The sequence below is a fragment of the Erpetoichthys calabaricus genome, chromosome 1 (genome assembly GCF_900747795.2).
Source record: "Erpetoichthys calabaricus chromosome 1, fErpCal1.3, whole genome shotgun sequence".
In the NCBI taxonomy this organism is placed as follows: Eukaryota; Metazoa; Chordata; class Cladistia; order Polypteriformes; family Polypteridae; genus Erpetoichthys; species Erpetoichthys calabaricus.
In genome coordinates, this window is record NC_041394.2 from 118,779,861 (window position 1) to 118,805,638 (window position 25,778).

At 40.3% G+C, this 25,778-nt stretch overlaps 1 protein-coding gene across 1 annotated transcript in view; it reads left to right on the top strand.

The window, feature by feature from the left end:
• The window catches only part of LOC114654989 (metastasis-associated protein MTA1-like), a 294,679-nt gene that overhangs the window by 253,644 nt on the left and 15,257 nt on the right, over positions 1-25,778 (top strand). The window contains exons 15-19 of the mRNA XM_051933272.1: positions 1,584-1,673; positions 5,055-5,207; positions 10,418-10,453; positions 12,319-12,350; positions 14,655-14,809. Of these exons, the coding sequence (XP_051789232.1) occupies positions 1,584-1,673; positions 5,055-5,207; positions 10,418-10,453; positions 12,319-12,350; positions 14,655-14,809 (466 nt within the window). The remainder of the gene's footprint in view (positions 1-1,583; positions 1,674-5,054; positions 5,208-10,417; positions 10,454-12,318; positions 12,351-14,654; positions 14,810-25,778) is intronic.

Consider the following 25,778-nt stretch of genomic DNA (forward strand, 5'->3'; position numbering starts at 1 on the left):
CAACAGTATAAAACATGGCCTGCTAGAAGGCAAATATTTTTTATTGCAATCTGTGAGTGTCCAAATACTGTATGATTGGTGTAATTGATGGTACACATATTAGGATTAAATCCCCCATTGATGAGCCTAAAAACTATGTTTGAAGAAAAAAATATTTTACTCTAAATGTGTAAATCACCGTTGACAACAGATTAATTAGTTAATTAATAGTGAATGTTTTTCGGCTTTGCATTAGTTAGATTGTGTCCTACATGTATTATTTTAGTTTTTATATCAATTCTGCCACTAGTACAAACATTGCATGATTCTGGCACAATTACCTTTGAAACATCACCTTCCATCTCTCAAGTGTTTAATAATCTGTTTCAACTGTCAACAACTGTTTTAATTTTTCTGTTTTAGTGCCATTTATAATTTTCATTTATTGTTGCATTTTCTATTTTTCTATTTTGAATTCTCTCATTATTTCATTATTTAGTTTGCATTGATTCACATTGGGTCCCAATTTTAAAACTTCTTTTTTCATCAAAATTTTAAGTGTCCATGCCGCTTAAAGGAGTTATTTTTGGTGTGGCTTCTTTTCATAGGCGTGAGATTCCCACTTTCTGCCAATCATTTTATAATAAGCCTTTGAAAATCAGGTGAAAGCACTTGGTGAGAAACAAGTGAGAAAAGCATGAGTGAGTCTCTCACTATTTATTATTGAGAAACTGGACCACAGTCTGCTTATCAAGTGGTGAAAACTAAAAATGTGTTTTTTGATTAGCAAAACAAGAGGTCATCATTTAGTTATTTGTTAAATCTTCCATCAGAATCTTTAAGAACAAGACAAGTATCTTAATAAAATTAAATTAAAGGCTAAAACTAGAGTCTTTCAAAAATATTTCTTGGTTATTTGCGTGCTTGCTAGTCTCCTATGTGGTTTTTCCTTTTCAAGTTACAGTGTGAGCAGCCATCTTATATATCATGAATCATATGGCATGTGTATCATATACTATTGTATAATATCCAACCATCCATTTTCCAATCCGCTGAATCCGAACACAGGGTCACGGGGGTCTGCTGGAGTCAATCCCAGCCAACATAGGGCACAAGGCAGGAACCAATCCCGGGCAGGGTGCCAACCCACCACATCATTTAACAAAATGACAGTGCCCATGCAAACATGCACACAAAATAAAAAAGCAAATGTATAAAATGACGATAGGCATCTCTGTAATAAAAAAAGGAAATAAAAATTAAACAAAAGCATAACACAAAAAAACAAATAATATGTCCCTGACATCCCTGACAGATCATAATTGCTTAAGTGTTCTAGACAGGAAAATTTTAAAAGAGCATAATTCAGTGTAATTTAATGGGCATACAGTGTAGGAAAAATACAATGATTTACTTGCAAAAATTAAAGAATTTAAATACAGGTATTTCAATTTTTGTTTAAGCATGCATAGAAGAAAATATGCATCTAATATACATATTTTTGAAAAGTACTGGTTCAGAGCTTAGAGCTTCCTAGTGTTTGCATCTAGGCATATCTGGTAATTGGCTTCAAGCAATTTGTTCTTGTTTCCATTCATAATTAGGCACAGCTCGACTACCTGATAAAGCCAAACAGACTGTGAAAATGATACCGATGTTCAGGAAGCCTTTGGAGTCTATAGTCAAGTACCTGGGTAAGTATGTAATTTATTAGGACTGTGAGAAACACAATTTTTTAAATGGATTAATTAATCTCTGATTCATTTTCTAACTTTATCTCCCCCTTGTGGATTTATAGTTTGGCAATTTTGTACTTGTAAGCAAAGTTCATGATCAGTTAAAGGGCTGATTTTGTTCTTAATCTATACAGGTATATTGTATATATGTAGCTACTTAATAAATTTACCTGAAAGCAGAGTCCATCAAAGCTATTCAAAGTGTGTCTTATTAAAAGAATTGGGATAGTTAAACTAAAATTCTGAATTAAGTCTTTGCTGTCCTGTTTGTTTTGATTTTTTTAAAGCAGCCACTTGTGGATGAGCACAAACAGGAGGTAATGATACAGAATTAGACTTCCTTAAAGGGTACATTGTTTTTATACTCTGCTTAAAAACTATTAGAAAGTAATTGAATAATTAAAGTTAACATAAATTTAAAAGAAGAAAACTAGACAAATAATACTCATTTTTGTTAAGCACATTTTAGAACTGAATAATAAATTTAAAAAATTATGTTAATCAATGAGAACAAAGTACATTTTGTTACATTTTTGTCAAACATGCTGCTTTGTGTTTTAGTTTTAAATACTGCAATTTAGAGGAACAGTTTTTTTAGAACCAAGGTAGAACAGGATGCCAGTTCATCAAAAGGCCTGGATTCCAGCACCATACAACTGATTTGGATTAAGACAATTTGAGAATATTAAATTTTGTGGTATTTGAGTCATTTTCATATCTTGAGAGTTGAGAGCAAACTGAAATTTTCGGTTCAATGGTTTTTTAATATTTTATGAACAATCCCTGATTTTGAACAAGTGCATTCCAGTAGTCAATAAAATTGCTCTGAATTTTCAATGTCAAAATATCCATATAGTGCCTTCAAAGCCAGGTGTTTTTGCATTATAAACACGTTTTTATAGTTAATTTAATTGAAATTAACTTTCTTCACACAACGCATAGTACAAGAAAAATAAAATACACCAATAGGAAGAATATTCTTTGAGAGAGTTGTAGTGAATAATGCTAGTTATGTTTTCAAGTATCATCATAAGCTAAAACAATCTTAGTCTTAAAAAATACATTAGAAAAGATTTTTGTAAATGAATGAAAACCTGAAAATGTCTACTCACAAAATAGTGAAGAAAATTAAAGCAAAAAAGCTTAAGTGTAGTAATGAATTGTTTTCATATACAGTGCATTTTTAGTGTGCAGGTAATATCAGATTTGTTTTGTTATTCATCGCAGTAATTTATACATGGTAAGCATTTTTCTGCCCTAAGCTGATTGTCATTATGCATAGTACTGTGTCATTATTCATGTCTCTATACATTGTCTAGCATCTAGTATGTCATAATTTGTAGGTTTTAATAAATTATATGAGAAAATAGGCATATTTTATTTTTTCTTAGTCATACCTGTTTTAAAAAATCTGTAATTGCATTCCAGATTAAAAAATATATCCAAGTTTGTATTAGAATGTTCTCCTGCGCTAACTGGCTGGTATAGGGCGTACATTTAAACTTATGTTTTACATTTGTTTATGCAAAGAAGTGATGTAATATTTGATTACAGGCTAGTGATAGTGTCTGTATTGATATGTGTTGAAATGCTAATGAAAATGATCGTGGAATATCTGTATCAACTAGGCCTGCAGTTTAGAGTGTACTTAAGAAAATAACCCTGTTATGGAAATAGAAACTACAGTAGTTGTAAGACAACCTGCTGTTGAATTTGCTGTGTTTTAACCTGTGTTGGAAAACATACAGTACATGATGCAATGATAGAAGCAGTATTCACACACTGCTTTCCAAACCCTGAAATCATCTACTAAATGGAAACAGGCACTATGTACATGAAGAAAAATCTAGATATCAGATGTATTTATACATCTATAATGTATTGATGTTTTAGTTTATTAACCTATTACCTTTGAAGGCACTGCATGGAGGTTTTGACATTCTTTATACAATATGTCTCTAAAATACATACATTTTAATTATTGAGTTAATGCATAATTTTAAAATATATTAAAAAAACATAATAAAATAGATTCCTCTCTTCTACTGACATTGATTAAGCAAAAAACACTGACATCTCAAGTTTTCCATAAAGTTTTCCATTAATTTAGACACAGAATCCATTGATTATATTAAGAACTTGCTTGTAATTATCACATTTGTAGTAGTTTAACCCAGCATCCATGGAGGAACTCCAGAAACAGGTTTACAAGAAATATCTAAACTAAATGATTAAGAAGGCCATGTTGAAAAGACCCCAGTGAACTACAAGAAATAATAAGCTTTAGGTCATATTGAAGTGATCCTGCGTACAGGTGACTGCAGATAATAAGTGGGTATAATCCAGTTTATTAGGTTATAGCACAGTGTAGCCTAATTCCAGTGACTATATTTTAATTCTTTATACAAACTTAATTTTAAAGCGTGAAAGTCACTGGGCTGAAGGTTTTGGAATGCTTTTGGAAAATTTAAACTATTAAGCAGTTTTCCGGAATGAATGTACTGTGTATTTTCAGGAAATCATGACACATTAGAGAAAAAGAATTTCATAGAGGAAATAATGCCATTTTTGTGTTGCTGAAAGGGCACACTTCCCAGACAGTGCTTTTGTTAAAGACTTTTACTTCACAGAATACATTCTTACATTAAAATAAAGTTATATCCTATGAACTATAAATGTATAGTCTCCATGCATTCTGAGATAACCTACCAGTGATTCAGTATTCATTGCTTAGTAGTAGAATATTATGGATTCAGTTTTTGAAAGATTTTCTTACATTCGTTTTACAAGTGAATTGTAATTTCATTTAGCACATTTTATAGTTAGCAAATATGAATTCATTAAAATAAGGTTATATCCTATGAACTAGAAATACATAGTCTCCATGCATTCTGAGATAAGCTACCAGTGCTTCAGTATTCATTAATTAGTAGTAGAATAATATGGATTCAGTTTTTGAAAGACTTTCTTATAATCATTGCACAAATGAATTGTAATTTCATTAAGCACATTTTATAGTTAGCAAATATGAATTCATAATGTTTTAAAAAATCATTTGGAAGACTAAAGATGTAATATTTAATGAGTAATTCTTAAAACAAAAAACACATTTTGTAACAGATATGTCAGAAGATTAAACAAAGGGAAAACCTAAGTACAGTACTTGTGAGAAAAAAATAGTATATATAAAATCCTTTTGATAATGGTATATGTATTACATTTTTTGCCAGGGTGGTGATGTGAAGACATTTTCAGGTGATTGTGTTTTTTCTTCAGAAAAAGACACTAAGCTGTGAAAATACACATATTTACTTGAAAATCTTTGTTTCTAATTTACAGAGCTCCACCCATATGTTAAGCCTAAAACAGTTAAATCTGCTTTGGCTTCCCACTCAGTCAGTGGCAGCTTTGTCAAAGTTGCTCCAGTAATCAACCATGGCTCTACAACTATTTTGGGTAAACGAAGCTATGAACAACACAATGGGGTTGAAGGTCAGTAAGTTTATTGTGTTCAGTAATTTTCTTCTTTTTTTCAAAGTTTGTTTCAATGCAAATGTGTTAATTGCAATAGTTTATAGCTTGAATAGTAGAGATTTGATAAAATGTAAAAGCAAGTTTTGCCTAAGTCATTAATGAATAGATCTTAATGCCTGAACCTGATGCAGAACCTTTCACTGGCATCATTTTTCCCTCAGCATGCCATGGTTTCCTTTTAATGTGTTACATGCTTCCACTCAAGACAAGGACTTCCTGAGGTCTACAACTGCATATAAACAATTTTTCCATTTCATCAGAATTTTGAGTTTCATGTTCAAGTTCAGACAGTGATGCATATATTTCCTATGTTCTTCCATTGGTCATTTTATTGCAAATTCCACAAACTGTCCTCAGTGTGACAGCATTTTTCTGGGTCCTGAGATTATATAAAGTCTTTCTACATTTCTTGTCTCATGCCAGTTATAGTTTTCATAGGCATATACTTAGTTTGATGACTCATTTTATTTTTAAGGTGATATATTCTGATTGAAGAAAATGACAGGTCTTAGAATAAGCCTCATCTAGAAAGTGAGCATGTAATACTGTACCTTCAAGTTTGAACATAAACTGAGTGTTGAATGTTATGCAGTCTCTTGCAAAAAGGTTTATAAAGTTTAAAATAGGTTGCTGGATCATAAATTGTGTCCATATACAGGATGAGCCAAAAAGAAGTACCATATTTCAAACGTTTATTCTACAAAAACGATACAAGAAAGGGTATACAAAATAAATTTTTTTCACTGTGTTTTAAAAATGATGTCTTCAAAGTGGTGGCCATCTTTAGCAATACACTCTTTGAGACAATTTCTGAACGCTCACATGACTCATTTGGCCATTTCAAGGGGAATAGTGTCCTTGAGGGCTTCAAGGTTTTGATGTCGATTTAAGATAGCCCCACAGGAAGAAAATGCACGGAGCGACATCAGACACATGTGAAGGCCACCCGACATCGCCATGCAGGGAGATCAGCTTCCCCGAAAACATCTCCCGCAAAACTTGCACGGATCTCCGCACTATATGAGCTCTTGTTTCATCCTGTTAAAACCAGGCATCCACCACAACCACTTCTTCCAGTTGGGGCCGCAAAAAGCTCTCTAGCATTTCAATGTAAGGTTCTGAAGGTGATGGTGACCATTGCTCCTCCTCCTCAAAAAAGTAAGGGCCTTCAATGCCAAATTCTGCAACAGCACACCAAACTGTAACACACTCACTGTTCAGGGGTTTCTGATGAAGTTCACGAGGGTTGGTTTCAGCCCAAAAGCAAAGGTTTTGCTTATTTATGCAACCATTCAAATGGAAATGTGCCTCGTGGCTGCACATGACAATGGCATCTTGATGAACGGTTTGCAGAATGTTCACGCACAACTCTCTATGGCTCTCCCAGTCTCTCTCTAAGTTTCTGCACTACCATCATTTTGTGTGGATGGAAATTAAGGTCCTCATGCAAACTCCTCCTCAAAGGCATGTTGGAAGTGCCTAAGGCAGAAGCTTGTTTGTGCGCTGAACATCTAGGAGTCTGTAAAATTGACGCCCTTTCAGCTTGGATGATTTCAGGCGTTCTTACAATCCAAGAACGGCCTGGAGATTTTATGTTTAATGCTTACCTGTCTGTCTAAATTTAACCATGTGGTACTTCATTTTGGCTCACCCTGTATATGTTGCAAACTCAGATGCTGAAGAGGAAAAAATATAAAGATGCAGTATGTTTTGTTTTCAGTTGTCATCAACAAACTTGTTATCATTTAGTAGAGCTTTTTGAAATATCTGTAGAGTGTGAAGACATTTTCAAATGAATTGTAATTAAAGTTCCTTTAAAAGGGATTGGGTCAGTGCTATTTCTAAGATGATCTGCATTGTTCTAAGAGCAGTTCCTGAAAATATATTGAGTAGCCATCATGTGAAACTGCATTGTTTAAAAAACATTGCTGATATAGTTGATCGATAAAGATCAGGGGTTCTTACACTTTTTATTCTGTGAATCCAAATATGAAAATTGATACCATACTGGGGGCGGCACGGTGGCGCAGTGGGTAGCGCTGCTGCCTCGCAGTTGGGAGACCTGGGGACCTGGGTTCGCCTCCCGGGGCCTCCCTGCGTGGAGTTTGCATGTTCTCCCCGTGTCTGCATGGGTTTCCTCCGGGCGCTCCGGTTTCCTCCCACAGTCCAAAGACATGCAGGTTAGGTGGATTGGCGATTCTAAATTGGCCCTAGTGTGTGCTTGGTGTGTGGGTGTGTTTGTGTGTGTCCTGCGGTGGGTTGGCACCCTGCCCGGGATTGGTTCCCTGCCTTGTGCCCTGTGTTGGCTGGGATTGGCTCCAGCAGACCCCCGTGACCCTGTGTTCGGATTCAGCGGGTTGGATAATGGATGGATGGATGGATACCATACTGAGACCCATAAATGGATTAATTACCATAATGACAGAAGAACCATACATGGACAAAAAACAGTGGCCATATAGTAAAAGCAGTAAGCATTTTGTTTACATTCAAGCATATTTCTCATACTGTATATATTACTAAAAGAAAAGAGTGGAGAGCAAGTATATTGTTAATAAAACAAAAATCATTCAAAACAGGGAATATATTTCTGAGGTAAGTCACTGTCAGTGTAAATGCTGAGTATAAGCTTTAAATAATGTGAAAGAAATAAATGTTTCTTTGTAATGGGTGCAGCATAAGGATATGATGATTTTTGAAAAAATAGTAGGAATGAATTAACTTAGTCACCTGACCCATGACACCAAATAAGAAATAAAATAGTAAATAATAATATTGAAGTTGTTTATTTACCTTGCCTTGAAGAAAATGCGGGGCCTGCCCATTTTGCTGTTTACAATTGAAGCGACAACATAGAATGAATTATTTAATTTTGTTTCTCTTGTGAAACACAAGCTTTCTTAACATGACTTCAACACCTATCCCTTTCAAACTGATGGCATGGGTAAATCTAAAAGTTTCAGTTTCTGATTTTCAAAGAAAATTATTCACCTTGAAACAATCAGAATTATCCTCAGCTTCTGATCAGAAACCAGGATGTATATGAAAAAGAATTAAAATAAAATCTCTTCTTAGTAGAAATAAAAGGGCCCTTCTCGTCTCAGTCACAAAAACACATGGAAAATCCTCTGAGCTTGGGGAAAAACATTATCTGAACGGGAAATGTTTTGGAACATGGCTTGGTGCCAAACAGAACTTGCACACCAGCTGACATTTGATGGTCCTGGACACATATAACCTCCACCTGGTCATTTTCTTTTTTTTTTCTATTGCAAGCTTTTATTCTCTTCTAAGTTTCAGTTCTCTTCTCCTTGAAACAAAAGATCTCCTATAAACATCTTTCCCTCATCTCTCAATGGGCTGGGAATCCCATTTTCAAAGGGACCCATGCTAATAGGGTGTTAACATGTATACAGTGCATCCGGAAAGTATTCACAGCGCATCACTTTTTCCACATTTTGTTATGTTACAGCCTTATTCCAAAATGGATTAAATTAATTTTTTTCCTCAGAATTCTACACACAACACCCCATAATGACATGAAAAAAGTTTACTTGAGGTTTTTGCAAATTTATTAAAAATAAAAAAACTGAGAAATCACATGTACGGTACATAAGTATTCACAGCCTTTGCCGTGAAGCTCGAAATTGAGCTCCGGTGCATCCTGTTTCCCCTGATCATCCTTGAGATGTTTCTGCAGCTTAATTGGAGTCCACCTGTGGTAAATTCAGTTGACTGGACATGATTTGGAAAGGCACACACCTGTCTATATAAGGTCCCACAGTTGACAGTTCATGTCAGAGCACAAACCAAGCATGAAGTCAAAGGAATTGTCTGTAGACCTCCGTGACAGGATTGTCTTGAAGCACATATCTGGGGAAGGTTACAGAAAAATTTCTGCTGCTTTGAAGGTCCCAATGAGCACAGTGGCCTCCAATATCCATAAGTGGAAGAAGTTCGAAACCACCAGGACTCTTCCTAGAGCTGGCCGGCCATCTAAACTGAGCGATCAGGGGAGAAGGGGCTTAGTCAGGGAGGTGACCAAGAACCCGATGGTCACTCTGTCAGAGCTCCAGAGGTCCTCTGTGGAGAGAGGAGAACCTTCCAGAAGGACAACCATCTTTGCAGCAATCCACCAATCAGGCCTGTATGGTAGAGTGGCCAGACGGAAGCCACTCCTTAGTAAAAGGCACATGGCAGCCCGCCTGGAGTTTGCCAAAAGGCACCTGAAGGACTCTCAGACCATGAGAAAGAAAATTCTCCAGTCTGATGAGACAAAGATTGATCTCTTTGGTGTGAATGCCAGGCGTCACGTTTGGAGGAAACCTGGCACCATCCCTACAGTGAAGCATGGTGGTGGCAGCATCATGCTGTGGGGATGTTTTTCAGCGGCAGGAACTGGGAGACTAGTCAGGATAAAGGGAAAGATGACTGCAGCAAATGTACAGAGACATCCTGGATGAAAACCTGCTCCAGAGCTCTCTTGACCTCAGACTGGGGCGACGGTTCATCTTTCAGCAGGACAACGACCCTAAGCACACAGCCAAGATATCAAAGGAGTGGCTTCAGGACAACTCTGTGAATGTCCTTGAGTGGCCCAGCCAGAGCCTAGACTTGAATCCGATTGAACATCTCTGGAGAGATCTTAAAATGGCTGTGCACTGACACTTCCCATCCAACCTGATGGAGCTTGAGAGGTGCTGCAAAGAGGAATGGGCGAAACTGGCCAAGGAGAGGTGTGCCAAGCTTGTGGCATCATATTCAACAAGACTTGAGGCTGTAATTGCTGCCAAAGATGCATCGACAAAGTATTGAGCAAAGGCTGTGAATACTTATGTACATGTGCTTTCTCAGTTTTTTTATTTTTAATAAATTTGCAAAAACCTCAAGTAAACTTTTTTCACATTGTCATTATGTGGTGTTGTGTGCAGAATTCTGAGGAAAAAAATGAATTTAATCCATTATGGAATAAGGCTGTAACATAACAAAAGGTGGAAAAAGTGATGCACTGTGAATACTTTCCGGATGCACTGTATGTACCACTTAAGTTTTATGGCCTGTCTCTAGTGACTGCAAGCTAATTCTGTACGTATGCTTAATGTAATAACTCTGTTGCTTCCTCTGTATGCATTACATCACTAGAGCCTTGGATATTTTTTTTTCTTTAGGTAACTTGAAGAAACGGTTGTTAATGACTTCTCGAGGTAAGAATATCCAGCTTTTAATTAATCTAGGAAAGTTTAATTATATGGCATGAACCTTTTTAAGCTAACTTTGTAGTTCTCGCTATCTGATATTCAAGACTATGCCATTAAAAGAATACATAAATGATTTTAATAAGTAAAAGAAGAATGGAAGGAATGAACAAACCTGGTTACAGCTATCATTTCACCAGAGTTAGTAATCCCAGGTCCAGTTTTTTTTTTCTCCAGATTGAAGTCACTTCCATAGGGCACATATCTAACATAGTCTTGCATTTAGGCAAGAGTATGTTCAGGAAGATAAAGTATACTATATATATCTAGACTCAGGTTTTTTTACTATAACACAATGTGAACCTTCCTTTAGAAATATTCACTTGCATTATTAAAATCTGAATGTTTAGATAATGTGGCTAGTACTGTTTCTTTTACTACTACCTCACTACCCCAGCTACATGGGTTTAAATCACAGCTTAGCTTTAGTATGTGAGGAGTTTATTCTTTTCCCCATGTCTGCCTGGATTTTCTCTTGTTACCTTATGATATACTTGTTAAACTTACTATTGACAGTGAACTATTCCACTATAAAAGAGTGTGTATGAGAGTGTCTCTTATGATGGATGGTCTTCAGAGTTAGCACTGCTTCCTGTTTTGCTACGAGTACTGACAGGATAGGCTCAGACTTCCCTTGTCCTTACAATTGAAAATGGGTAAATGGACAGATAGGTCATAGTTGGAAAGTAAACTCTCAGCTCTTAGCACACACTCAGCAGTCTTCTGAGCCATAATCCATGTTTTTCATGTGCCACACTACATCTTAGACATACGTGGAGTCCTGCCACGTGCAAAAGTTCGCTGACGACACTGCTATCGTGGGCAACATCAGGAGTGGGCAGGAGGAGGAGTATAGGAACCTCATCAAGGACTTTGTTAAATGGTGCGACTCAAACCACCTACACCTGAACACCAACAAAACCAAGGAGCTGGTGGTGGATTTTAGGAGGCCCAGACCCCTCATGGACCCCGTGATCATCAGAGGTGATTGTGTGCAGAGGGTGCAGACCTATAAATACCTGGGAGTGCAGCTGGATGATAAATTGGACTGGACTGCCAATACTGATTCTCTGTGCAAGACAGGACAGAGCCGGCTATACTTCCTTAGAAGACTGGCGTCCTTCAACATCTGCAATAAGATGCTGCAGATGTTCTATCAGACGGTTGTGGCGAGCGCCCTCTTCTACGCAGTGGTGTGCTGGGGAGGCAGCATTAAGAAGAAGGACGCCTCACGCCTGGACAAACTGGTGAGGAAGGCAGGCTCTATTGTAGGCACTGAGCTGGACAGTTTGACATCCGTGGCAGAGCGACGGGCGCTCAGCAGGCTACTATCAATCATGGAGAATTCACTGCATCCACTAAACAGTATCATCTCCAGACAGAGGAGCAGCTTCAGCGACAGACTTCTGTCACTGTCCTGCTCCACTGACAGACTGAGGAGATCGTTCCTCCCCCAAGCTATGCGACAGTTCAGTTCCACCCGGGGGGGGGGGGGGGGGTAAACGTTAACATTATTCAAAGTTATTGTCTGTTTTTACCTGCATTTTTATTACTCTTTAATTTAATATTGTTTTTTGTATCAGTATGCTGCTGCTGGATTATGTAAATTTCCCCTTGGGATTAATAAAGTATCTATCTATCTATCTATCTATCTATCTATCTATCTATCTATCTATCTATCTATCTATCTATCTATCTATCTATCTATCTATCTATCTATCTATCTATCTATCTATCTATCTATCTACTTTTTCCTGTCTCTGTCCCCTTTGTATTACATGAGTTATGTAAACAACTGTCTGCCTTTCTTTCAGGTCTACAAAACCACAGCCAAGTAAGGCAAATGGTAAGTATTTTGCTACCGTCAATTTAAGAACAGCATAAGTTAAAACTTTTATTTCTAAAAATGTATTTTGAACAGATTTTTTATGTTTTAAGTTTTCTACTTGTTGCTGTAGCATTTTCTAAGCAGAGGTCTGTTGCACAAGGTCTCTTTTCTAATCTGACATACAGTAGTTTTTCATACAGTCATATGAAAACGTTTGGGAACCCCACTCAGCCTGCATAATAATTTACTTTCAACAAAAAAGATAACAGTGATATGTCTTTCATTTCCTAGGAACATTTGAGTATTGGGGTGTTTTCCAGACAAAGATTTTTAGTGAAGCAGTATTTAGTTGTTTGAAATTAAATAAAATGTGAAAAACTGGCTGTGCAAAAATTTGGGTACCCTTGAAATTTTACTGATTTGAATGTATGTAACTGCTCAGTACTGATTACTTGCAACACCAAATTGGTTGGATTAGCTCGTTAAGCCAGGTGTGTCCAATCATGAGATAAGGTATTTAAGGTGGTCAATTGCAAGTTGTGCTTCCCTTTGACTCTCCTCTGAAGAGTGACAGAATGGGATCCTCAAAGCAACTCTCAAAAGATCTGACAACAAAGATTGTTAAGTATCATGGTTTAGGGGAAGGCTACAAAAAGCTATCTCAGAGGTTTAAACTGTCAGTTTTAACTGTAAGGAATGTAATCAGGAAATGAAAAGCCACAGGCACAGTTGCTGTTAAACCCAGGTCTGGCAGGCCAAGAAAAATACAGGAGTGGCATATGCACAGGATTGTGTGAGTGGTTGCAGACAACCCACAGATCTCTTCCAAAGACCTGCAAGAACATCTTGCTGCAAATGGTATATCTGTACATCGTTCTACAATTCAGCACAATTTGCACAAAGAACATCTGTATGGCAGGGTGATGAGAAAGAAGCCCTTTCTGCACTCACAGCACAAACAGAGTCACTTGTTGTATGCAAATGCTCATTTAGACAAGCCAGATTCATTTTGGAACAAAGTGCTTTGGACTGATGAGACAAAAAAATTTAGTTATTTGGTCATAACAAAAAGTGCTTTGCATGGCGGAAGAAGAACACCGCATTCCAAGAAAAGCACTTGCTACCTGCTGTCAAATTTGGTGGAGGTTACATCATGCTGTGTGGCTAGTTCAGGGACTGGGACTCTTGTTAATGTCGAGGGTCGGATGAATTCAACCCAATATCAACAAATTCTTCAGGATAATGTTCAAGCATCAGTCACAAATTTTAAGTTACGCAGGGGTCGGATATTCCAACAAGACAATGACCCAAAACAATTAGAAATCTACAAAGGCATTCATGCAGAGGGAGAAGTAGAATGTTCTGGAATGGCCGTCACAGTCCCCTGACTTGAATATCATCGAAAATCTATGGGATGATTTGAAGCAGGCTGTCCATGCTTGGCAGCCATCAAATTTAACTGAACTGGAGTGATTTTATATGGAAGAATGTTCAAAAATACCTCCATCCAGAATCCAGACACTCATCAAGGGCTATAGGAGGTGTCTGGAGGCTGTTATATTTGCAAAAGGAGGCTCAACTAAGTATTGATGTAATATCTCTGTTAGGGTGCCCAAATTTATGCACCTGTCTAATATTGTTATGATGCATATTGCATATTTTCTGTTAATCCAATAAACTTACTGCAACTGCTGAAATACTATTGTTTCTATAAGGCATGTCATATATTAAAAGGAAGTTGCTACTTTGAAAGTTCAGCCAATGATAAACAAAAATCCAAAGAATTAAGAGGGGTTCCCAAACTTTTTCATATGAACTAAATTAAGAAATTGTATACTCAAAATATGTAGTGTCTTTATAATTGCATTCTTCCAGAACTTTTCCTCCTAACAAAACCTGTGGTTTCACCATTGCTGATTATAGGTTCTAAGGAATTTGCTACTGGGTAACGGCTAAAATCCCAAGTTGTTTAACACATATGTATATTTTTTAATTGAATAGATTTTTTCTTTTTTCTTTTATATATGCCAAATACATTAAAACTACTTGATTTTAAATCTACATTTGATGTAACCTGTTCAGAAACATAATGGTATAAGGGTGTCTACAGATTGTGCGGTGTGATGCCCACTTACACCACATTACACTAGTAACAGTAATGAATGACTGACCAGAAATTATGTCACTTTATCAATATATGAAAGATTTGGAGAAGATTTATTAATTTTATGATTTGGAGGAGATAATGAATGACAATTTCCCATGATAAGCATGTTTATTTACTTTGTTTCACCTTTCCTGCTTTTACGCCCCTTATGTCAGGCTAGTCTTAACAAGACCTACCTGCTGAATGGCAAGCCCTTTGATAGGAATCAGAGGGTTCTTAAACACGGCTCACTGCCTCCAGTTAAAGGCCGCCGAATGAACTGGATTGATGCTCCAGACGATGTCTTCTTTATGGCGACGGGTGATACAAGGTTGTTATGAATGTTTATTAAGACTTGACATTTGCAGGATGCTTCGGAAATGTTATGCTAATTTTGTTATATGCAATTTAAAGATTTCCATGAACAAATAAGAAAAATAAAATTCTGCTTTAAAAGTGCATGTGTGCTAGAGTGGCATTTCGGGACAGGTTACATTTTACTTAAACCTAATTAAATAAATAGATAACATTTCTATTTTGAATAATTGCTACAAAGCTAAACCTGAAACAGCTTGCTTTTCTTAGTTTTTAGTACAAAAAATACACTACACTACAGTGTACTAGAGGCATGTTATGCTAATTATATAGAAAAAAAATACTAAGATCAAATTTGACAAGACAAGGCCATTCAGTCTCTATGCCACTATTTTTTGCAAAACATCATCATCAACTTGAGCAGTGCTATGCTATCTGCTACATTGCTGGCTGCACTGCTTGTAACATATTACATGAATCTATGGTTCTCCCTGTGTAATATTCTGTGTAAAATTTAATTTTAGTCAGCTTGCATCTGTGTCCTTATATTCGAATTGAAGAATTGATTTTCAAGTAACATCTACTAATTCCTTTAATATTTTTAAATATTGTAATATTGTCACCTATTGTTTTTTTTACAATGCAATGTCATGTGCAATATTTCACTCATTATTTTTGGACAGCCTTCCTGAAGAGTAGATATTCTAAAAAAACTTTACATTTGCAGTTTGGAATGACCCAAACTGCACCCAGACATTTTTATGTTTTTGGTATAACTGGATGCTCTTTTTTATCAATTTACCAATATATTGATATTGGCTCCAGCAGACCCCCATGACCCTGTGTTCGGATTCAGCGGGTTGGAAAATGGATGGATGGAATATATTGATTTAAAAATACAGCCAAGTCATTACTAATGTTCCAAATGACCACTACTGCTTGACATGACTGAAATATGATTTAATATACACATATGACGACAAAACCCATTTGCAGCAGGCATTACTCCATTGTCAAACTCTCTTACCTCATTTTTAATTATGTTTAAGTTCTATTATGTTATTGGAGAAACTTTTGTAATTTTGTTAGCAGATGACCAGTGTTTTTCTCAATAACAAAAATGAAAACGAAACATGCTGTTAAAGATAAAATTTTCATAATCTAAAACTAAAATAAAAATTCAAAAATATGTGAACTAGAATTAAACAAAAATGAGGAAATAAAAGCAAAAACTAGACTAGTTGTTGTAATTTTGATTTTCATGTGCAGTTGCCAGTTGCTTATTATAACCATGCAGCCATAACTTTTGTTTTAAAAAAAAACATCAATTCGTGCATTTGTGCAAGTACCCTTAGCTGCTGCCATCAGAATCTTGCCATCATCTGGCACATTGTGGAGATTTAAATGGTCATTTTCATCCATCAGTCAGAAGTGAGAGTGAATACCAATGCCAGTGACTTCTTGTGAGGGTTTCATTGTCCATAATTGACCCACCAATCACTGATGCTCCACTAGTTGTTAGCACGTCTCAACTTTTACCAAATTTCAAGGAGAAAGGACTAAAAACATGCAGCCTGATCCTCAGACAGACTTGTCAGGCTTGAGTGGATACTACAGCTTCAAATTTGGTCAATATTTAAATTGGAAAAAGAAACAAAGCAGTGTTGTTGTCTTTCTACACCAAAGGATGTAGGGTATTCAGCAACTGACCTCAATGACCTGCGTTTCCAATTTATGAAAACTCAAGTCTGTAAGTATTCACTCATTGCTCTGCTATTTGTAAAAAAAACCAAAATTATAGTTTAGAAGTGAAATTTTGATTGACTTCAATTCATTATTATTGTTATTATTATTATTATTATTATTATTATCAATTTACTTCCCCTCCTTTAACCGCCACCTTATCGTGGTGGAGGGGTTTGCGTGTCCCAATGATCCTAGGAGCTCTGTTGTCCGGGGCTTTATGCCCCTGGTAGGGCCACCCAAGGCAAACTGGTCCTACGTGAGGGATGAGACAAAGAGCGGTTAAACAAACCTCCTATGAAGAAAAACAATTTTGGACGGCGTTTTCCCTTGCCCGGACGCAGGTCACCGGGGCCCCACTCTGGAGCCAGGCCTGGAGGTGGGGCTCGATGGCGAGCACCTGGTGGCCGGGCCTGCACCCATGGGGCTCAGCCGGGCACAGCCCGAAGAGGCAACGTGGGTCCCCCTTCCCATTGGCTCACCACCTATGGTAGGGGCCAAGGAGGTCGGGTGCAGTGTGAGTTGGGTGGTGGCCGAAGGCGGGGACCTTGGCGGTCCGATCCTTGGCTACAGAAGCTGGCTCTTGGGACGTGGAATGTCACCTCTCTGAAGGGGAAAGGAGCCTGAGCTAGTGCGCGAAGTTGAGAGGTTCCGGCTAGATATAGTCGGACTCACCTCGACGCACAGCTTGGACTCTGGAACCATCTCCTTGAGAGGGGCTGGACTCTCTACCACTCTGGAGTTGCCCCAGGTGAGAGGCGCCGAGCAGGTGTGGGTATACTTATTGCCCCCCAACTTGGAGCCTGTACATTGGGGTTTACCCCGGTGGACGAGAGGGTAGCCTCCCTTCGCCTTCGGGTGGGGGGACGGGGTCCTAACTGTTGTTTGTGCGTATGCACCGAACAGCAGTTCGGAGTACCCACCCTTTTTGGAGTCCCTGGAGGGGGTGCTAGAGGGCATTACCTTCTGGGGACTCCCTCGTTCTGCTGGGGAGACTTCAATGCTCACGTGGGCAATGACAGTGAGACCTGGAAGGGCGTGATTGGGAGGAATGGGCCCCCCCGATCTGAACCCGAGTGGTGTTTTGTTATTGGACTTCTGTGCTCGTCACGGATTGTCCATAACGAACACCATGTTCAAGCATAGGGGTGTTCATATGTGCACTTGGCACCAGGACACCCTAGGCCTCAGTTTCGATGATCGACTTTGTGGTCGTGTCGTCGGACTTGCAGCCACATGTCTTGGACACTCGGGTGAAGAGAGGGGCGGAGCTGTCAACTGATCACCACCTGGTGGTGAGTTGGCTTCGATGGTGGGGGAGGATGCCAGTCAGGTGTGGTAGGCCCAAACGTGTTGTGAGGGTCTGCTGGGAACGTCTGGCAGAGCCCCCTGTCAGAAGTAGCTTCAATTCCCACCTCCAGCATAACTTCGACCACATCCCGAGGGAGGTGGGGGACATTGAGTCCGAATTGGCCATGTTCCGTGCCTCTATTGTTGAGGCAGCTGACCGGAGCTGTGGCCATAAGGTGGTCGGTGCCTGTCGTGGCGGCAATCCCCGAACCCGTTGGTGGACACCGGCGGTGAAGGATGCCGTCAAGCTGAAGAAGGAGTCCTACAGGACCCTTTTGTCCTGTGGGACCCCGGAGGCAGCTGATAGGTACCGGCAGGCCAAGCGGAATGCGGCTTTGGTGGTTGCTGAGGCAAAAACTCGGGCGTGGGAGGAGTTTGGGGGAGGCCATGGAGAACGACTTTCGGACGGCTTCGAGGAGATTCTGGTCCACCATCCGGCGTCTCAGGAAGGGGGAAGCAGTGCAGTGTCAACACTGTATATGGTGGGGGTGGTGCGCTGCTGACCTCGACTCGGGACGTTGTGGGTCGGTGGGGGGACTACTTCAAAGACCTCCTCAATCCCATTAACATGCCTTCCAATGAGGAAGCAGAGCCTGGGAACTCAGAGGTGGGCTCCCCATCTCTGGGACTGAGGTCACCGAGGTGGTCAAAAAACTCCTTGGTGGCAGGGCCCCCGGGGGTGGATGAGATACGCCCGGAGTTCCTCAAGGCTCTGGATGTTGTAGGACTGTCTTGGCTGACACGCCTCTGCAACATCGCATGGACATCAGGGACAGTGCCTCTGGATTGGCAGACCAGGGTGGTGGTCCCCCTCTTTAAGAGGGGGGATCGGAGGGTGTGTTCCAACTACAGAGGGATCACACTCCTCAGCCTCCCTGGAAAAGTCTATTCAGGGGTCCTGGAGAGGAGGGTCCGTCGGATAGTCGAGCCTCGGATTCAGGAGGAACAGTGTGGTTTTCGTCCTGGTCGCGGAACAGTGGACCAGCTCTATACCCTTAGCAGGGTCCTGGAGGGTGCATGGGAGTTTGCCCAACCAGTCTACATGTTTTTGTGGACTTGGAAAAGGCATTCGACCGTGTCCCTCGGGGAATCCTGTGGGGGGTACTCCGAGAGTATGGGGTACCGGCCCCCCTGATAAGGGCTGTTCAGTCCCTGTACGATCGGTGCCAGAGCTTGGTCCGCATTGCCGGCAGTAAGACAAACCCGTTTCCAGTGAGAGTTGGACTCCGCCAGGGCTGCCCTTTGTCACCGATTCTGTTCATAACTTTTATGGACAGAATTTCTAGGCGCAGCCAGGGCGTTGAGGGGGTCCGGTTTGGTGGGCTCAGGATTGAGTCACTGCTTTTTGCAGATGATGTTTGTCCTGTTTGCTTCATCAGGCCGTGATCTTCAGCTCTCTCTGGATCGGTTCGCAGCCGAGTGTGAAGCGCTGGGATGAGAATCAGCACCTCCAAATCCGAGACCATGGTCCTCAGCCGGAAAAGGGTGGAGTGCCCTCTCAGGTTGGTAGCGAGATCCTGCCCCAAGTGTAGGAGTTCAAGTATCTCGGGGGTCTTGTTCACGAGTGAGGGAAGAATGGAGCGTGAGATCGACAGGCGGATCGGTGCGGCATCCGCAGTAATGCGGGCGCTGCATCGGTCTGTCGTGGTGAAAAAGGAGCTGAGCCGCAAGGCGAAGCTCTCAATTTACCAGTCGATCTATGTTCCTACCCTCACCTATGGTCATGAGCTATGGGTAGTGACCGAAAGAACGAGATCGCGAATACAAGCGGCTGAAATGAGTTTCCTCCGCAGGGTGTCTGGGTTTTCCCTTAAAGATAGGGTGAAAAGCTCAGTCATCCGGGAGGGGCTCAGAGTAGAGCCGCTGCTCCTCCGCATCGAGAGGAGTCAGATGAGGTGGCTCGGGCATCTGATCAGGATGCCTCCTGGACGCCTCCCTGGTGAGGTGTTCCGGGCACGTCTAACCGGGAGGAGGCCCCGGGGAAGACCCAGGACACGCTGGAGGGACTATGTCTCTCGACTGGCCTGGGAACGCCTTGGGATTCTCCCGGAAGAGCTAGAAGAAGTGGCCGGGGAGAGGGAAGTCTGGGCATCTCTGCTCAAGCTGCTGCCCCCGCGACCCGACCTCGGATAAGCGGGAGACGATGGATGGATGGATCAATTTACTTGCTTGCTGGCCATGTCATCACAGTGACAGTGTGTGGTAAAGTGAGGTCAATGGCTGATTGGCTTTTTAAATAAATAATTGGCAGACTTGCGTCTTCAAGTGAGGTCTGGTAGCATGGCGGGAGCAGACGACCCTGCACTTAATGCACAGGTGCAGGATTGCCCACAACCCTAACTGACGCCAGGAGCTGCTAACTGCCACAACTGTGCCACGTCCCCATTCAAAAAGGGAAGCGTGAGTACAAGGAAGAAAAAAGAAAACAAAAGAAAAAGAAATGAACAGAAGTTAAAGAGAGAAAGAGGCAGAAGAAGCCAGGATGCAGACGTTAGCAGTGCCAGTGAGCTAAAGGGATCATGCTTGAGGGAAAGAAAGCAGGCAGCTGGGAAGAGAGTCACACTAGCTGAATGTGTCTGAGGAGCAGGAGCGACCAGGAGAATGTACAGCTCGCTGCAGAAGGCCAGGAAGGCAGCGGTTGTCAAGGAGACTTGGGAGGAGAGTTCAAACTTGAGCGTCTTGACCGTTGGGGACTCAAGCCTAGGTCTGGATAGGGAGCGTTATTAATAATAATAATAATAATACATTTTATTTATTTGTAGGTGTCTTTTTAAACACTCAAGGACACTGAACAATAGACAAAACACAGATTATAAACAAAAGTAAAATACAAAAGTTAAAATCAGACAGAGCAATTGTAATCAAAGAGAAAAAGCAGTCTTAAACAAATGAGTTTTAAGTTTAGATTTGAAAAGTGAAAATTATTCAATATTTCTAAGCTCAGATGGTAGTGAGTTCCAAAGCTGGGGAGCAGAGCATTCAGTTGTGGTAAGACGGACGAAGGGGACAGTCAAGTGGATGGAGGAAGAGTATCTAAGGGTACAGGAGGGAATGGCAACATTGAAGAGGTCAAACAGATATGGAGGGGCCAGGTTGTGGATAGCTTTAAAAGTTAGGAGAATTTTGAATTGAATTTGGAACTGAACTGGAAGCCAGTGAAGCTGCTGCAAGAATGGGAGTGATATGGTGAATAGAGGGGGTTCTAGTAATGATGCGGGCAGCTGAATTCTGGACCAGTTGAAGCTTATAAAGAGATTTGCGAGAAGGACCAAAGAAAAGGGAATTGCAATAATCCAGATGAGAAGTGACAAGGCTATGAGCAAGGATAGCAGTGGTGTGGGGAGTGAGGGATGGGTATATACGATTAACGTTACGCAAGTGGAAATATGTAGACCAGGAGATGTTATTGATGTGGGACTGAAAGGATAAAGTACTGTCAAGGATAACACCCAGACTCTTAACCTGTGGGGAAGGGGAGACAGAGGAATTATCAATAACAAATGAAAAAGGATCAGTTTTGGATAATGTTGATTTTGTACCAATGAGGAGAACCTCAGTTTTGTCACTATTTAATTTAATAAAATTAGAAGAAAACCGGGATTTGATTTCTGATATGCAATCAATAAGTGAGGAGGGTGGAAAGGAAGCAGTAGGTTTGCTAGTGAGATAGAGCTGGGTGTCATCAGCATAACAGTGGAAGCTAATGTTATATTTACGAAAGATATTACCAAGGGGAAGGAGATAAATAATGAAAAGGAGGGGCCCACACCTGAAGTAACAGCGGTGGGTTGGGATGTGAAAGTTTTAAGCTGAACTAACTGAGTGCGGCCTGAGAGGTAGAATCTGAACCAGTCTAGTGGAGTGTGGGTAATGCCAATTGAAGATAATCTATTGAGAACAGTAGTGTGACAAATAGTGTCAAAGGCTGCACTCAGATCAAGGAGGATGAGAATAGTAATTAAACCAGAATCAGCTGCCATAAGGAGGTCATTAGTAATTTTTATAAGTGCTGTTTCTGTACTGTGGAGGGGACGAAAACCAGCCTGGAACTGTTCATACAGATTATTTTGAGATAAATGAGAATGAAGCTGAATAGCCACTATTTTTTCAAGAATTTTGGAAATGAAGGGTAGATTAGAAATAGGACGAAAATTACTGAAATTAGTCGGATCGGCACCAGGTTTTTTCAGTATCGGGGTTATTGCAGCAGTTTTAAAAGATGAAGGAACAGTACCAGTAGTGAGAGAAGAGTGGATTATAGCAGAGATAAGAGGGACCAGAGAGGGGAGGCAGGCTTTGACCAGAACTGTAGGGAGGGGGTCCAGTTGACAGGTGTGTGGCTTAGACATACAGACAAGATATGAGATTTCTGAGAAAGTAGGAAGCTGAAAAGAGGAAAATGAGTGAGTTTGCGGGTGAAATTCAAATGAAGTACTGGAGGAATCCGTACAGAGAGACTGATGAATCTTCTAGATTTTTTCATTTAAAAAGGACATAAGGGAATTGCAAAATTCAGTTGAGTAAAGGCGAGAAGGTAAAGATCCGGGGGTTATGTGATATTGTTAAGTAGTGAAAACAATGACTTGGTGTTGCCTTCATTGGAAGAAATAATGTGAGTATAATAGTTAGATTTAGTTTGGGCAGTACAGTCCTTTTAATAAAGTATATGGTTTTTGTACATCTCTTTGTGAACAAAGAGTCCAGTTTTTTTATAGAACCGTTCAAGTTGCCAGCCTTTGGCTTTCAAAAGCCAAAGTTCAGGCGTGAACCAGGGAGCATAAAAGGAGAAAGAAACAGATGGAGTTTTTAATGGAGCGACAGAGTTAAGAATACCATTAAGTCCAGTGTTATAGTGTGAGACCAGTTCTTCAGGAGTGTATAAATTATGAATGTCCATAAGGGAATCAGTACTAGAGGAAAGAGAGTCTAAGTTAATATTCTTAATATTATGGAAAGACATGAGATGGGAAAGCTTAGTGTTGGAAAGTGCAAGTTTAACATTGAATGAAATAAGAAAATGATCAGTTATAGGGAGTTCATCTGCAGTACAATCAAGCGGGGTAACTCCAGATCAGATATGTCCTTTGGAATGAGTGGGAACATCAGTATGCTGCTAGAATCCAAAACTCTCAAGGCAGGATGTAAAGTCTCTAGTAATAGGGACATTGATAATATCCATATGTGTATTGAAATTCCCCAGAAGTATTATGTTTGCTGAAACAGTAGATAAGTGTGTAAGGAAAACAGCAAAGTCGTTCAGAAAGTCATTATTTGGTTTAGGGGGCCGGTAAACAGTTCCAATAATAGTAGGAATAGGTCCATTTAATTGACACACAAGAGATTCAAAAGAACTGAAGGCAGGAACAGACAACGGCAAGACTTTCCATTTCTGACGATACATTAACGCGAGACCTCCTCCCCGGCTAGAGCCACGGGGTTGAGAGATGTAAATAAACCCCGGGGGAGTGGGTTCGTTACATTGGGAAAAGTCATGAGGTTGTTGCCATGTCTCAGTTAGACAGAAAAAGTCAAACTTACGATCAGTGAGGAGATCGTGGATGAGAAGCCCCTTGCTCGTGAGTGAGCGGATGTTCAACAGACCGAAGTTGACAATGGTGTTATCGCATTTAGCAATGGTGTTAGCCGACCGGACTAGGCTGCCTAACACACTGTTGTCAGCGACTGTGCCTAAATTACGTGGAGGACGTCGAGAACTGGACCAGGTGGAGTTTATTATTTTTGAACTGTCAGCTTGGATACTCAGGCGGGACCCGCAGTGGATGTATCTCCGATGGGGGAGGAATACAATGTCTGGGTGGAGATACAGGCCAGTCAACGGAGGCTCGGACAGGTGAAAGCGGAGTCGGAGTAGCTAGGCAGCTGAGTACTGAAGCAGTCCTGTCGCAGGTAGGATAGCGAGTGACAGGAGGGACCAGACAAACACGAACCAAATAAATATCCTACCTGTCCACATGTTAAGCGAAGACGCAGACAACTCAGATGTTCGTCGGAGAACAAAGTCAGGTAAGTTTCAAAGCGGGGATAGGCCTAAGAATAGTCCATACACAGCCAAATCAGCAGTCAAGCTAGAAATCAGTCTATTTTTAAATAATTGAAAAATAAAACTCAACGAATAAATCTGCCCGAAATGAAAATGAAAACAGCTGCTTAGTCCATTAGATTGTAAGTTAATCGTAAAAAAGTTAAAAAGTTACCAGACAGCAGCAGCGACCAGTCATGCCAGCGTTCGCTCATCTGGAACGACAGTGACCCTGACCTGCAGAAGGTCAGCTTCATGTGATAGTAGGGCGACTCCTCTTCTGTAAGGTCCTTATGGGATAAGCAAGTAGAATGCACTGGGCTTTATAGAAAGGGCGGTTTCCTGCTAGTTGATTTTAACCTCCACCATTGTTTTTATTGAATTATTTATTATTGATGAAGCACTGCACTTTTTGAACACTTGTTTCATTTTGCCTTTTTTTTTTAATAGAAGCGCTTGCACTTTTCACCATCCCCTTGCTTGGTGTGTTTCTCCTCATCTGCTCAGCTCATCATGATCATGACAATCGACGGTGTCGGGTTCAAGAGGCAAGAGAGCAAGAGAGCAAGATGCCAGCCCATACCGTCACACAGTGACAGAACTAAGCAGATCCGTAGCATGCAATCAATGCTCTCAACCTAAGTAATGTTACACATAATCATTTAATAATAATACTAATGATTAATTCAAATAGTAAAAGGCAATAATATAATAATAAAGTTATTATGTATATCAGAGTGAAAAAAGTAAAATTAATTAAATGCTAAATTAAAAAATTTTTTATTTTCTAAACAGACGATTGACAAGCAGTAATGTGTTCCAGATCATTGGAGCATAAAATTTTAAGGCTGCTACAGCACTTATCTTGTTGTTAACTCTGGGAAGAATCAGAAGATGAGAATTTAATGATAGTTAATCTCTATATGCTACATACACAATTAAAAATTTGGTTTAGAATGTATGATGGTGATGAAACATTAACTTCCTTAAAAACCAGTAATACAATTTTAAAATCAATTCTGAAAGAAATAGACAACCAATGCAAAGATGCCACAATTGGGTCACAAAGTTGCACAGATACACTCTGGAAATTCCAGAGACAAAAACTTTATTCAAAACTTTCAGGAGTGATCTGGGCAATGTGACAACCCAGAAGGCACAGCGCCTTGGGAGCAGGAGCCCCAACAGGAGCAGAGGATGTCTTGGGGAAGAGAGACGTGGTGAGACAAAAGGACAGCTGCGGTTCAGGCTTTTAAATGTTCGAAGCCCCACTCGAGATGCAGATCACGTGGCACAGCAGCAGCAAGCATGCAGCTGATCCAGCAAAGAGGAGATAAAAACTATGCTTGTTTCCCATTGAATCACAGATTTAGAGGGGGTTTTGGAGGAGCAGCCACGTTGCCTTGGGGCTGTGTTCAGCGTGTTCACAACCCCTCCCTCAGCTTTATTCACATTTTAGTGAATTAAGCAACTCTCAAAACTGGACTCGAACATGTGCAACAGGACATCCGCATTAATGTGTGTAGAGCTGGGTCGATGACAGACTCTGAAATTATGTGATTGCAAAAGAACCATCTTGTGAGATGGGAGTTCGTATCTTTCTGTCGGTATAGCCATTGAAGAGGAGCGTGATCGGTCACCAAGGTAAAATTACGACCCCATAAATAATACCAGAGTGCATCCACAGCCCATTTAATCGCCAAACATTTCATCTAAATTTTCGAATAATTGCTCTCTCGTGGAAGCAATTTTCTACTTAAAAATGTAATAGGGTGCTCTTCACCATCAAAAACCTGAGACAGGAAAGTGCCTAAATCAAACGCACTAGCGTCCGTCTGCAGGACAAAATCTT